General features: G+C 42.9%; 1 protein-coding gene across 2 annotated transcripts in view; it reads left to right on the top strand.

Moving 5' to 3' along the window:
* Positions 1-4,260: 4,260 nt before the first annotated feature.
* The window catches only part of NUP160 (nucleoporin 160), a 40,583-nt gene continuing 29,849 nt past the window's right edge, over positions 4,261-14,994 (top strand). For both annotated transcript variants that reach the window (XM_079786920.1, XM_079786919.1), the window contains exons 1-9: positions 4,261-4,396; positions 4,665-4,776; positions 6,988-7,198; positions 7,479-7,701; positions 8,970-9,048; positions 9,552-9,666; positions 10,585-10,743; positions 12,455-12,532; positions 13,043-13,140. In XM_079786920.1, the coding sequence (XP_079643046.1) occupies positions 4,297-4,396; positions 4,665-4,776; positions 6,988-7,198; positions 7,479-7,701; positions 8,970-9,048; positions 9,552-9,666; positions 10,585-10,743; positions 12,455-12,532; positions 13,043-13,140 (1,175 nt within the window). In that variant the 5' untranslated portion in view covers positions 4,261-4,296. The remainder of the gene's footprint in view (positions 4,397-4,664; positions 4,777-6,987; positions 7,199-7,478; positions 7,702-8,969; positions 9,049-9,551; positions 9,667-10,584; positions 10,744-12,454; positions 12,533-13,042; positions 13,141-14,994) is intronic.

Here is a 14,994-nt window from a genome sequence, read left to right as displayed (position 1 = left end):
CCTTCAGAGTGATCCTAAATCCAGGGGAGGCGGGCAGGACCTTTAGACTTCCCATACTGACCACTCATTGGATGCAAGAAGCATAACCACAGGCAAGGGACTTCCTTCAGCGAAGAGCAGAAATCGGGGGGCTGAAATGGGGGTGTTGGCATGGTTCCATGCCTTTCTGGAGGCCCTCAGGGAGAGCCTGCTTCTGTGCCTTTTCTAGAGGCTGGCCACACCCCTTGCTCGTGGCCCCCATTCTTTGTCTTAAATGCCAGCAGTGTCACATATCTCTGACCTCTCTTCTGTCCTCACATCTCTCTCTCTCTCTGACCACATCAGGGAAACGCTCTCTCCTTTTAAGGACTACGTAATTAGACAGGGCCCATCTGCGTGATCCAGTCTTATCTCTCCATCTCTCCATCCTAACCTACTCACATGCAGAAAGTCCCTTTTGCCATGTAAGTAACATATTCACGGGTTCCAGGGATTAGGATGTAGATATCTTTGGGGGCCATTATTCTGCCTATCACAATCTGGATGAAACCTTTTTGGTAAAGACACTTCATATGGTAACAGCAGCATTATTCACAATAGCCAAAAAAAAGTGGAAGCAACCCAAATGTTCAGCAACTGATGAATGGATAATTACAATTGTAAATCCATACAATGAACTATTGTTCAGCCATAAAAAAGGAATGAAGTACTGATTCAAGCTATAACATGAATGAACCTTGAAAACATTCTGCTGCTCTGGTCAGTGTAGCTCAGTTGGTTGGAGCATCACCCTGAACACTGAAAGGTTGTGGGTTCTATTCCCGGTCGGGGCACATACCCAGGTTGTAAGTTTGATCCCCATTAAAGGTACATACAAGAGGCAACCAATCAATGTTTCCCACATCAATGTTTCTCTCTCTCTCTCTCTCTCTCTCTCTCTCTCTCTCTCTCTCCCCCCCCCCCCTTCCTTCCTCTTTCTCAAAAATCAATTTAAAAAATATGCTCAGGTGAGGATTATTTTTTAAAGTTATGCTAAGTTGAAGAAGCCGATCACAAATGTCACATATGTATGATTCCATTTATAAGAAATTTCTAAAATAGGCAAATATCCAAAGTAGATTAGTAGTTTTGGCTGGGGAGAAGGGAGGATGGGCAGTGACTGCTAATAGATATGGGAATTTGGAGGAGAGGGTAATAAAAATGTTCCAAAATTAGATTGTGGTGATGGTTACACAACTATGTGATAGAGAAAAATCATTGAATTGTACACTTTAAAGAGGTGAGTTTTATGGTATAAGAATACTATCTTAATAAAGTTGTTTTAAAGTGCTTTTTAGATGATGCTATAATTTTTTAAATACATTTTTATTGATTTCAGAGAGGGAGAGAGATAGTAACCTCAATGATGAGAATCATTGATTGAATACCTCCTGCACGCCCCCTACTGGGAACCGAGCCCGTGATCCAGGCATTTGCCCCAACTGGGAATCAAACTGGAGCCTCCTGGTTCATAGGTCGATGCTCAACCACTGACCCACTACAGCTTGGCTGTATTCTTCACTTTGTATCACACCAGGATATACTTTATATCTGGTTGTCCTTATTAGTGAAAAATGCTAAGGTTGAATTCTGGGTTAAGGTGATAACAACTGGTAGAAACTATATTTTTAACAAGTGCTTCAGAAAAGTTATCTACCTTGCAGAAATAATACTACCTTATGAGGATGAAATTAGAATGTGACATATTTAGTAAATCATTAATATGGTAGGTAGAAAAAGCACCACCATCCCCAAAGAAAAATGTCCTGATCCTTGGGACCTACATAGCAACAGGAACTTTGTAGGTGTGATTAAATTGAAGGGGCTAGAGATGGGGAGATTATTCCGTATTATCTGGTGGAATCTCTGGAGCTTGAAACCCTGATTCAGGAAAAATATTTTAAATGGTAGTTCTTTTCAATAATGCATTTTCATTCAGCAGCATTAGAACCTTTACCACCAATATTGACTGTTCCTGCAAGGAAATACAGCTCAGATTTCTCCCCTGTTCCCCAGATCTCCTACTCCTCTACTAGTTGCCACCGAGTTAAAGGCATCTACCATTCATCCAGTTGTAAAGAGAAAAACATAGGAAAAATCCTAGACTTGGCCTTTTTTCTTACTTTCATGCTCACTCACCAGATCCTACTGATTTTACCTCCTAAATATTCCTTCAAATTTACTCTTGTTTTCTCCATGCCATGCAGGGGGCCTCATCAACTGTTACCTGAAATATTCATTCATTCATTCATTCATTCATTCATTCATCAAATATTTACTGAATGCCTCTTTTTGTGCCAGGCTTGATTCTTGCAGTGTGCAGTCAAGTAGAAGGATAAGGGGGATGGGGAGGATATAGAAACCAGGGAGGCACCTAGCCAGCATGGCTCAGTGGTTGAGCATCAACCTTTGAACCAGGAGGTCACGGTTCCATTCCCGACCAGGACACATACTGGGTCTCGGGCTCGATCCCCAGTGTGGGGCATGCTGGAGACAGCAGATTAATGATTCTCTCTCATCATTGATGTTTCTATCTCTCCCTTTCTCTCTGAAATAAATATTTTTTAAGGCGGGGGGAGGGGGATTGAGCATGTAGGAGAGCGGAAAGAATTGCTGAAATGATGTCTTTAGGCAGGTGATCTAGGAAAAATTGGAAAGGTTGTCTTTGTATGCCCAGGGGCAGTTCAGTTTATAGTAACGGGAATGGAAGGCAGAGTATGTGGGTATAGATGCTGGTAGGTAGGGAGAAGTGGTGATCGGGGAAACTCTTTTGATTTTATCAGTTTTCCAAGTGCAGAACAAGCTGAGAGTGAACATGAGGGCAAGGTTAAAGGAGCTGTGAAATACTCATGTAGGACAGTAAGTGGACAAAAGAAATACAATGTGTGTTTGCTGGGCAGCAGTAGGGTGCACTCAAGGTTCAGAGTACTGATGGAGGTATAGGGAAGCGTTGTCAGCATGACTATATTTTTCTGCAGGCCTGTTCGGCTGCAAATTTGGATTTAATCACAGTTGTAATTTTTACCAGAGTATGATGAACAGAACTGGGAAAGGGAGTATTTTAATTAAAAATTTTTAAATGTGTTTTTATTGATTTTTAGAGAGGGAGAGGGATAGAAATATCAATCGGCTGCCTCCTGCAACCTGGTTATGTGCCCTGACAATGAATTGAACTGTGGCCTCTTGGTTCATGTGTGGACACTCAACCACTGAGCCACATCGGCCGGGCTTTAATAAAATTTAAGCAGAGCAAGAAGGAAACATCAAGGAAGTGAGGCACAGTGAAAAGGTGGTAGGAACAATGGATTGTACACGGAATAAAGGGATTGCATTGCTGGAGTTGTGTCGGGGGAGCGAGCTGCAAAGAGAGAAAGGGGTGGTCAGAGTAGGATGAATGAAACAGAGAAAGACCAAGAAGGGCTGTGGTCACTGGTAATAACAAGAAATAATAACAGATGTGCTTAACAAACGTTTTCTACCAAGGGGGGGGGGGGGGGGGCCTTTCCCCTCAAAATTAGCATATTCCTCAATATTGAGCGTCTGCGCAGCCCTCGATCCGGGTAAAGCCGCAGCCTCTTCCAAACCTTCAGATCACGGGTGAACGAAAGGCAAATTCCTTTCACGTATCCATGCGAACAGCATTTAGGTCACCTCAGCAGGTTGCAGCCGGGGTGATCCCCTGCCCAAAGACATCATTTCGATGTTTTATTGAATCCATTCTGCTTCATGACACAGAATGCAGTCTTTGGGGGGAATTCCAACACAAAAGGCCCCTCTGCCGCTCACTGCCCCTCGCCCCGATCCCACGTGTCGGGGAAGAGTGAAGAGAAGGAGACCGGGTAGGGACACCCAGACGCAGGGAGAGGGGACCGCGAACTCGGAATCCCGAAGAGGGCGCCGGCCCGCGAGGTCCCCAGAACCCCGCCCTCCGGGAGCTCAGCCCCGCCGCCCGCGCCGGCTTTTTAAAAATGGAAACAAACCCGGCCCCGCCCCCCGCCCTGAGGCCGCCGGGAAGAGGGCACCGCCCCCCCGGGGACGCCCTGGACCGCCGCGCGAAGGTTCCGCAGGCACAGTCGGCCCCTCCGTCCCCTTTCTCCTGGTCTTCCGCCCTGGTCTCCAGCCAACTCGGTGGGAGCCCCGCAAGGCAGGGTCGGAGCCGCCCTTCTCCTCCCCGAGCTTCTTTACCTGTCGGCGCCTCCGCCCGCCCCGCCCCCCGGAAGTGACGACAGGCGCCGGTCCCGCTGGTGTCCCGTCGGGCTTCGCGGCAGCGGCGGGAAGATGGCGGCGGCGGGAGCCCTGGAACGGAGCTTCATGGAGCTCAGCGGCGCTGAGCGCGAAAGGCCGAGGCACTTTCGGGAATTCACAGTTTGCAGCGCTGGTACGGAAGCAGCCGAGGAGGGCGCGATCCGATTCTCCCCCTCGTGCCCCGCTCCCGGGTCCCTGCATCTCTCCTTCCCAGTTCATCCTCCCAAGTCCACATGGCTGTAGCCCAGGCACAGGCTTCCTTAGTGTCCCACTTCTTCCTTCTCTTCTCCCCTTCCTCTTTGTGTGGATTGTCAGGCTGTCATCCTCCGCTTTCTCGGCGCCCTCGGGCCCTGTCATCCCCAGAGAACCTTGTGTGCAGGCTGATCACTCTCCTTTTGCAGGGACTGCAAATGCCTTGGCCGGAACTGTGAAATACAGTGAGAGCGCGGGAGGCTTCTACTATGTGGAAAGTGGCAAGTTGTTATCCGTCACCAGAAACAGGTTCATTCATTGGTAAGTGCGGTGTTCGCCAAACCCCCCCGGGAAGATCGGGTTGTTCTCAAAGTGTCCTTCTCCAAAGCGAAAACCAACAGGACACAAAGACTGTTTTCTAATCATGTGTGAATCCGGAGGAAATTAAGGAAACCAGAGTTCTAGGGGATGTGGCCCTATCAGGGCAGTACTAAAAGCAGAGGAAATGTAGCCTCAGGGATAGGGCCCCAAAGATCAGTTTTAAACATAAACACCCGTTGTGTTTTTATCATCTTTATAGCTTCCTTCATTCTGCAGACATGTTTGAGCACGTCAGGCACTTTGCTAGGTGTGTTAGGGGTGAAGTGATGAACAAAAACCACCACCATTCTCATCATGTAAGATGTAGCAGTGTTAGATGTGGACTCACCTTCCATGGGCCCCTTTTAAGAAGGAAAGACATTAAACCAATGACCACACCATAGGTATATAAATACATATTTTTCATACTTGCTTCAGAGGAGAAGTATAGGGACTATGAGAGGCTAAGGGGAGGGCCAACTGTTTTTTGTGGGGGTGGGAAAGCCTTTAAGGAAGTCACATTTAACCTGTGATCTGAAGGATGAATGGTTGGCCAAGCAGGGGTTTAGGGGAGAGAGCAGTTAGGCAAGTAGGATCATCATATGCAACGTCCATGAGGTGGGAAGAACTTGAAGAACTGACTGACTCTGGCTTAAGTGCAATGGGAGAAAGTGATGTGAGAGATGCTGAGATTGGGGAGGTAGGAAGGACTCATTGAGGTGAGGAATTAGAGAGAGCACAGCCATAGAGGTCAATGGAGAAAACATGATAGCTGGATGGGGGCCAGAATGGGTGACTGAAAGGGAGAGGCCTGGGAAGAGCATATTTGAGTGTTTATGGAAGAAGGAGAGATGGAAGCAGGAGGGATATACTTGAGAGAATCAGGGATTGGCCTTTAATTGCTGTATGGCAGGGATGGAGAACCTTTTTTCTGGCAAGGGCCATTTGGCTGTTTATAACATCTGTAGACAATACAAAATTATCACTTAAAAATTAGCCTGCTATATAGCCTGTTAGTCAAACCTTTACTTCTCTTGCCCCTAATGCCTTGGCAGGGCTAGACCAAATGATTTCATGGGTCGTACGTTCCCCACCTCCGCTGTAAGAAGATCCACTTTTGGGGGAATAATGTGGATAATATGGTAGATAAGATGATGGGCTACCACATGGCAGAGCTGCACCTGAAGAAGAGTCTACCCTGCATCCTAGCGGGAATAAGTAACAGAAGTACTAGAAGGGGAAATACCCATATTTGTTAAGGTCACTGTAGTTGAGGCTGTAGTTACATATGTAGAGGCCACATTCTTTTACAAGTAATGTGAAAGAGGGAGGGCGGTGGTGTGGATTTTCATTATAGTGGAATTTACATAAATGGACTATCTAGTTTGGAAGTACCTTTATTTAACATAGAGTCACATAATATTTGAATTTTATATTGTGCTGTTTTGTAAATCTGTATAATGTGGTTTGGAATGTAAAATTTGGTCTGAATTTCTTTGTTCAAAATCCTACCTAATAATAGACAAATATGCAAATTGACCGTACCTTTGCTATGCCCGCGATTGGCCAGGAGGCGTGGGGGGGCCGGACTCAGGGTGGCCGGGGTGGCCGATTGGGCCGGCGGGACGCTGAGCTCACGTCGCCAGCGGCGGCTCGAGCTCAGCGTCTGCGCCATGGCTGTGCTGCGGCACAGAAGGGGCCTCTGGGGCAGCGAGCTCACGTCCCACCGCGGACCATCAAAAGCTGGGGAGCTGGGTGCCTGTCCGCTCAGGCACCAGGCCTTTCAGAAGCCTCTGGCGGGGCGGAGGCTTCTGAAAGGCCTGGTGCACCAGCGGACAGGCACCCAGCTCCCCCGCGATCGAAAGCAAAAGCGTGGGAGTTGGGTGCCTGTCTGCTCAGGCACCAGGCTTTCAGAAGCCTTCGCCGCGCCAGAGGCTTCTGAAAGGCCTGGTGCACCAGCGGACAGATACCCAGCTCTCCTGCGATCGAAAGCAAAAGCGTGTAGGGGACCCTACACGTGCATGATTCAATCATGCACTGGGCCTCTAGTTTTCATATAAGAAAAGTTCACCTGGAAATTATTTTCATATATTTCAGTGCAACAATCAGAAAGAAAAGCGTAAGATTTTTGAACAAATGTTTTTTCTGTCTCTCTCTCTCTTTTTTAAACAGGAAGACCTCTGGAGATACACTGGAGCTAGTAGAGGAGTCACTGGACATAAATCTGTTGAATAATGCAGTTCGCCTCAAATTCCAAAATTGCAGCCTCTTACCCGGAGGGGTTCATGTCTCTGAAACTCAGAATCATGTGATAATCTTGATATTAACCAATCAGACAGTGCACAGGTTGCTTTTACCTCACCCTTCCCGGATGTATAGGAGTGTAAGTTGGTTAAGTCATTTATTTCCCAGATGCCTCTGGTTGTCACAGATTTAGAGGAATATCCTTTGGAAGTGAAGGAAATGGGGATTCCTTGTTAGCCCTCACCAAGTATAATTTGATAGTTACTACTTAAAATGATCAGACACATTTTAAGTTGAAGAAATAGATTTTATTAAAAAGAATAGCTTTCTTTTTAAGCTCAACCATTAGCAATTGAGAGGAACTGCAAAATTCTGCTCATTCTGGATTTAACAGATTTGTCTTTCTAATTTCTCCACAGGAGTTGGTTGTTGAAAGTCAAATGCAATCAATATTCACTGACATTGGAAAAGTTGACTTTAGGGATCCTTGCAACTATCAGTTAATTCCAGCAGTCCCTGGACTCCCCCCTAATTCTACCGCCTCGGCAGCCTGGCTTAGCAGTGATGGGGAAGCCCTGTTTGCGCTACCATCTGCTGCTGGGGGAATCTTTATTCTTAAACTACCTCCTTATGACATACCTGGTAAGAATGGGAACTGAGCATGGATTTAACTTTACACAAGGAAGGTTGGACTTAAAAGTCCAAACCCATCCATCAGTACAGGAATTGCTTTCATACCAATGGCCATTCAGTATCACTTACCTAGTGAGCCTACTGCTTTACCGTTGTTGTTGTTTTTTTTTCCAAAAGAGCAAGATTTTATACAGTAGATGAGGAACTGAAAGGCTTACTAGAATATGGGAAAAGGTAACTGCAAGAAAGCCTATTCTAAGGCCTCTAGTAGAAATTAGTTGACTAGTTGTCTACTTTCAGGATGAGGTACTATAACCAAAATAATTGACACAAGGAAGTTGGGTTGCTGATACCCTGCTCCAGGTCACCACTCTCTCTTGCCTGGATTATTGCTGTAGCTTCCCAGATGTCTCTCCAGACCTATCCTTGCCCTCTACAGAAACTTCTTGGGCAGATTGATACACTGAACACCTAAGTTGCGTCGTCACCACTCTATTCAAAGCATTCAAGTGAGGATTGTTCTTCGTCTCACTCTGAATAAACATAAAGTCCTTACATTGGCATTCAGTGGCTCCCTGATGCCTCACTTGATCTTCTCATTTCCCCCTCACCTTCTCAGCACCAGCTGCTTCCCTTCGCACAATTCCCTGAACATACCAGACACACATTCCTCAGGCCTTTGGCCTGGGGTCACCTTTCCCCAGCTACCAGCTTGGCTCCTTCCCTCAGTTCCTTTAGGTCTTTGCTCAGTGTCCCCTTGGTGAATGAAGCCTTCCCTGACCACCCTTTTTGAAGTTGTACACCCGCCCTAGCATTTACTATAGCCTTTCCATGTTTTATTTTTCTCTTCTTACTGCTCTATTTAATTTGTTAACTCTCTTGCTCCTCCTACCTCCTGGTGGAATGTAAATTCCATGAGGGCAGGAGTTTTTTTATTTTGTTTACTGCTCCATCTGTAGCACTTAGCACTGTCCAACACATGAAAGGTCCACGGTGATTCTTTGAGAGGAATGAAGTATTTCTGAGCAATATGAGTTACTATTTATAAATGGCAAAAATTTTCCCTAGGAATCTGAAAATGTCATTCTCATTGAGCCAATAATGATTCAAAAGATTTTAGGTGTAATATTCAAGAAAGCACATCCTAAGATTTCCCCAGATAGAAATGTGTGAGCCTGTCAACCTGTTCATAGTTGCATCCTTCTCACCTTTGCGTTTTACTGAGTATTGTCAAGAGGTGGCTTGGATACATCATTGGTCTGTTTTCAATCTTGTAGGGATGGTGTCAGTTGTGGAACTGAAACAGAGTTCAGTAATGCAACGACTGCTTGTAGGCTGGATGCCAACAGCTATCAGGTAAGTGGTGCCTGGCCGGTAAATCAAAGGGCCTAAGAATTTAATCTTTTGGCACTGTTTGGCACTGTTAGTGCCTCCATTCTTACTCCAAGGCAGATAAAGATGATACTGGAAAGGATCAGAGTATGCCCAATATCACATTCCATCTGAGGAGAGCCACAGTGCAGAGCCCACTTAACTTGGAATTGGACACCTGGACAACAGAAACTGGCTTCCTGTATATACTCTCAACATCCAGTTGGGCACTCTGCCCTGACTTACCAAATCCAATTTTATGTAATATTAGAAGTAGAAAGTATTTGATGGTTAGAACGGTATTCCATTGTTATGTAGAGCCTTTTAAAATTTATCATAGTCATTGGTTGTAAATTAAATAGAAACTATAGTGACCTTATGCCAACATACAATCTGTTGCTCCTGTTAACATTGTACTTTATCTCTTAAATTGTGATTTATAACAACCAGATGATTTGCAATAGTAAAACTTGTCCTTACATTTTTAGAGGTGATTCGGGGTCTTCAGATCGTCCCCTCAGTCTTGCTGTTCATTGCGTTGAGAATGATGCCTTCATCTTTGCTCTGTGCCAGGATCATAAACTACGCATGTGGTCTTACAAGGTAAATGCCACATTTTTAGTTACAGTAAGCTAAAAAAAGGATTGTGAATTGTAAGATAATTGAAGTTAATCTTGCTGCTTCTGTTAGATTATCAGATCACTTAGTTTGAAAATTATAGGCCATTTCCAGTTTCATTTTTCATACATTTCTCAGCTAAGTTTTCATCTATATTTTGAAAATTATGAAATAATAGAAAAGTTGAAATAATAGTACAGAGTATATCCTTCCCTTAAGAGGAACAAATATGCTTTTTTTAAAAATATATATGTTTTTATTGATTTTAGAGAGAGAGGAAGGGAGAGATAGAAACATTGATGAGAGGAATATCAGTATCAACATCCATTGCCTGCCTCTTGCACACCCCCTGCCGGAGATTAACCTTTTGCACTCAGATGTCGAGATTAAAATTACTCTTTGAATGTATCAATAATTTGAAATACAAAAAAATCCAAATAAATAAGTTTGTATGAAAAGAAACTCCAGTTTTTTATTCTACTGCCGCGCTTTGTAAAATCTGGGGTATTTAAAAAATTAAATCCCGAGTAGAATAAAGGAATCGAGAAAAAAGCGAGTGCAAAGGGTTAAGCCTGCAACCCAGGCATGTGCCCTAACCCAGAATTGAACCGGTGACCTCTTGTTACATGGGTCAATGCTCAACCACTAAGGCATACCAGCCAAGCCAAATATGCTTTTGAAATGCAGTTGGTAAAATAGTTTCCAAGATTCATAAACAGCTGATAATTATCTTTATCAGACTAAGAGATAATTTCATCTGAGCCCTCAAAAAAAAAAAGACTGTAAGGCTCTTCAGCACATAAATTAGGTAGAGTGCTAGAAGTAATGGATGTATCCTTTAAAGGGGGAGGGGACTTGTTTTTTAACCTAAATATTCTTTGATGCCACTTATTACTTGGGCAGGACCAAATGTGCCTGATGGTAGCCAACATACTGGAGTATGTCCCTGTGAAAAAAGACCTTCAGCTCACTGCTGGGACTGGACACAAATTACGACTTGCTTACTCCCCTGCCATGGGACTCTATCTGGGGATTTACATGCATGCACCAAAACGGGGACAGGTATGAAACACATGACATGAATGAAGTTATTCTGTACGAGGGGAAGTGGCTGTGAATTCATCGAGTCTGTTTCCGCTCTTCACATCAGCCTCAATGTCTCCTGTTGTTTCTGCAGAGATGGTGGGTTTTGTGCTCATGTGTGGATTGAAAGATCATACAGGAGAAGTCAGGATGAAAGGGTGTAGAGAGTTTAAAGGACTATGAAAGGAAAAGTTAACCAAAAACTAACAAGAAAACAAATTTGCAAGTCTGTGTGAAAAAAATGGGAGTTATGAAAGATATAGGTGTTCATAGGTGGTTGAGGGGAAATTAAATTTTAGAAATAATTTCGCTCATCATCTAAACCAGGCGTCCTCATACTACGGCCCGCGGGCCACATGTGGGTGTTTTTGCCGTTTTGTTTTTTTACTTCAAAATAAGATATGTGCAGTGTGCATAGGAATTTGTTTATAGATTTTTTTAAACTATAGTCCGGCCCTCCAGCGGTCTGAGGGACAGTGAACTGGCCCCCTGTTTAAAAAGTTTGAGGACCCCTGATCTAAACACTAGCTGTTGTATGTAGATGAGATAAGTAGGATGTAATACAATGATATAATAGTATGATAAACCGCCATTTGCTGGGTATTGTGTGTTTGGCACAGCATTAGGGCCATTTAAGTTCAATAACAAATGCTTGAACTATGCTTACTCAGAGCTCACACTTTACGTATTATCCATTTAATGTTAACAGCATTCCAGTGAGGTTTGTCCTCACTGTGCTGGAGCTGATTCCCATGCTGGCTGCGGCCCTGCCTGGGTGCCGTCCTCATTCCTGTTGCGCTCTTATACCACAATAGTAATAGTATTTTATTATTTTTAAATATATTTTAATTGATTTGAGAGAAGAAGGGAGAGAGAGAAAAAAATATCAATCAGCTGCCTCCTGCACTCCCTTTCCAACCAGGGATCGAGCCCACAACCTGGGCATGTGCCCTGACCAGGAATTGAACTGGCAAGAATTTTTTATGATGAAATACTGGTAGAATATTTAAAGGCACACCACATCCGAATTATCAATGTAAATATTTTCTTTCAAAGTTTTAAGTTTTTATATCACATCTTGTAAAAGTTTTCATAAACAAGGCTTTAAACTAAACACAGGTGACATGAACCATTCATTGCTATGTTACTGTGTTTTTATGCTGTTTTATACTTTTTTGAATTACAATAGCAGCACTTAAGTTATTTGTATTTTGTTTAAGACAAAAATGCTTTTATCTTGCTATAGAATAAATACATTTTAGTTAAAAAAAAGTTATGATAAATGTTACAATATGGATGAACCTTGAGGACAAGTGAAGTAAGCCAGTCACAAAAAGACGAATATTGTTAAGATTTCACTTATATAAAATGCCTACAGTAGTCAAAGTCATATTGATAGAAAATATAGTGGTGGCTACCAAGAGCTAGTGGGAGAGGGGGATGGGGGGTGTTTAATAGGTACAGAGTTTTGTTTTGTAAGATGAAAAATGTTTGAGGGATCAGGTACACAATAATGTGCATGTGCTTAATACTATTGAACTGTACACTTAAAAGTTGTCAAGAAGATAAATGTTATTGTGTACTTGACCATACTTTTTTAAGAATTGGCTTCTGTATGCTAATAAACTCTTGTTTAGACAAGTAGCATGTTGTATTTCAAGTAATAAATTATCAACTTATGTTCTAACAGTTCTGCATTTTCCAACTGATGAGCGCTGAGAATAACCACTACAGTCTAGATCACATTTCTTCCCTATTCACTTCTCAGGTAGGTTGGATCATCCTTTGCATGTCACACAAATATAGGAAAGAAGTATTGGCTAAATCAACTCTATTGTCCTGGAATTGAAATGCTAAAATGGAATAATCATGATGTATGCAAACAAAATTTCATTTTGGTTTCACCCGGTTCTTGAGGCACTCTCATTGTTTTTATGCTTTTATCTCTCCTACTAATATAAATTTAAGTCATTATAAACTGCTACCCTTTCTTATTTTATTTTATTTTAATATATTTTTATTTATTTCAGAGAGGAAGGGAGAGAGAGAGATAGCAACATCAATGATGAGAGAGAATCGTTGTTCGGCTGCCTCCTGCACACACCCCACTGGGGATCGAGCCTGCAACCCAGGCATGTGCCCTTGACCAGAATCAAACCAGGCCCCTCAGTCCACAGGCCAACACTCTATCCAAACTGGGCGAGGTCTATCCTTTCTTATTTTAAAACCCGTATCTCCCCCCCCCCCTCCCACCCCCCACCCCCACATTTCCTCCTAGGAGACACTGATTGACTTTGCCTTAACCTCTACGGATATCTGGGCCCTGTGGCATGATGCTGAAAACCAAACTGTAGTGAAATACATCAACTTTGAACAGTATGTATCACTTACCTCTGTCATCCTACCTTACCCCAGGCAGTTTCATACTAAGAAAATGAGAGCTTTCTATGTAGAACCAAAATCAAGTGTTTGTATTTAAAGAATTCTGCCATGAGTCTGCCTGTTGTTAACTGTTTTCTGAAAAACCTTCTTTTATGTTTGTGTTATTTCTTACCTTTTGATTTTAGGATGAAATGAGGATTCTTAGCATTGGAATGAGATGAAAAAAATACTGTATTTTTGTTTGTTTGTTTGTTTTGAGAGATGGCACATATCCAAAATACTTCTAATCTGGGAGGGTATTTTTTGCTTGTAAGCAAAGACTATTTCTGATACCTACCACTTCCAAAAGACACTGAAGTCCCTTTGGGAATTTCAGTTTCCTCACCATGTGGAAATAGATTACACAAATACAGTGCTTCTCAAACATTTTTTAAAACAGGAAACCCTTTCCCCCCCAAAAAAAAGATAATAAACCTCAATATATAACAAACCTAGTGTTTTATGAGTATTATAATACAATTTAATGTACCAATATTGAGAATTTCTAACATAAATTTGGTAAATTTTTTTAAAAGATTTTTTTTATTGAATTTTTTTCTTTAACAATATTTTATTGATTTTTAGAGAGAGAGGAAGGGAGAGGGAGAGACAAAGAGAAACATCAGTGTGAGAGAGCAACATTTATTGGCTGCCTCCTGCACGCCCCTTACTGGGTATTGCACCCACAACCTAGACATGTGCCCTGACTGGGAATCAAACTGGCAACCTTTCGGTGCATGGGACAGTGCCCAACTCACTGAGCCACACTGGCCAGGACAGTATCTTGTGTTTTTAATGTACATGATAAAACTTATGAATAGTTACAAAATATATTTTCAAAAACTAATTTTGAATCAAAAACTTGAAACACTTATGCAGGATTCCCTGGAACACAACTTGACTAAACATTGACTTTTAGGGGTCCCTCCTTACCTTATATTCTAGAATAGAACTCTAGGAATAGTTGCCCCCAGATTGACTCGGAGCAGCCACATCTCAGAAAAATTATGAGAGTACTCTTGATAGATGGCATTCTAGCAAAGTGAAAAGAAAAAAAAAAGAATCTGGAGTCAGATGAGAGTTCTAATCCTGGTTGTGCAATTTACTAGCTGTCAGATACCCTAAGCCTCACTTTCCACATCTGCGAAATGGGGTTAATACATCCTTCAAAGTTAGAAGGCAACTCCACCTAGGATAATGTTATGGTAAATGCAGAATAAGTTAGCTATTTATAGATTTGTGTTTAGAGTTTTAATTTCAGGAAGGTGTCTGTTAAAACTGTTAAGAGTACATCTCTGAAACCAGAATAAGTTTCTTTTTTCTGAAACAGTTTTTCCCCAATTTTAGAGAGAGGAAGGGAAGAGAGAGAGAAAGAGAGAGAGAGAGAGAGAAACATCAGTGTGAGAGAGATGTGCCCCAACCAGGGATCGAACCCACCACCCCTTGGTGTACAGGACAGCCATCTAACCAACTGAGCCACTGCCGGCCAGGGCTTCTGAAGATTTTTTTATTAAAATTTTTTTTTTTCTTTAAGACTATTGTATTGACTTTTAGAGTTGATTTTTAACAGTTGATCAAGCAGTCAATGCGGAGGTTCAGTGATAGGGCCCTCCCTGCCCAGATACTGCCAATGGCATAAGCTTTGTTTTTATTCATCACGAGAAGCGATGCATGAAAATTCGTGCACTTGGGGGGGGGGGGCGGGTCCCTCAGCAGCCCCTCAGCCCAGCCTGCACCTTCTCACAATCCGGGACACTTCAGGGATGTCCACCTGCCGCTTAGGCCCATTCCCCAGGGGATCGGGCCTAA

The sequence above is a fragment of the Cnephaeus nilssonii genome, assembly GCF_951640355.1.
Source record: "Cnephaeus nilssonii genome assembly, chromosome: 13".
In the NCBI taxonomy this organism is placed as follows: domain Eukaryota; kingdom Metazoa; phylum Chordata; class Mammalia; order Chiroptera; family Vespertilionidae; genus Cnephaeus; species Cnephaeus nilssonii.
Note: the sequence above shows the minus strand (reverse complement) of the source record. Positions and strands in the feature narration are given on the sequence as shown.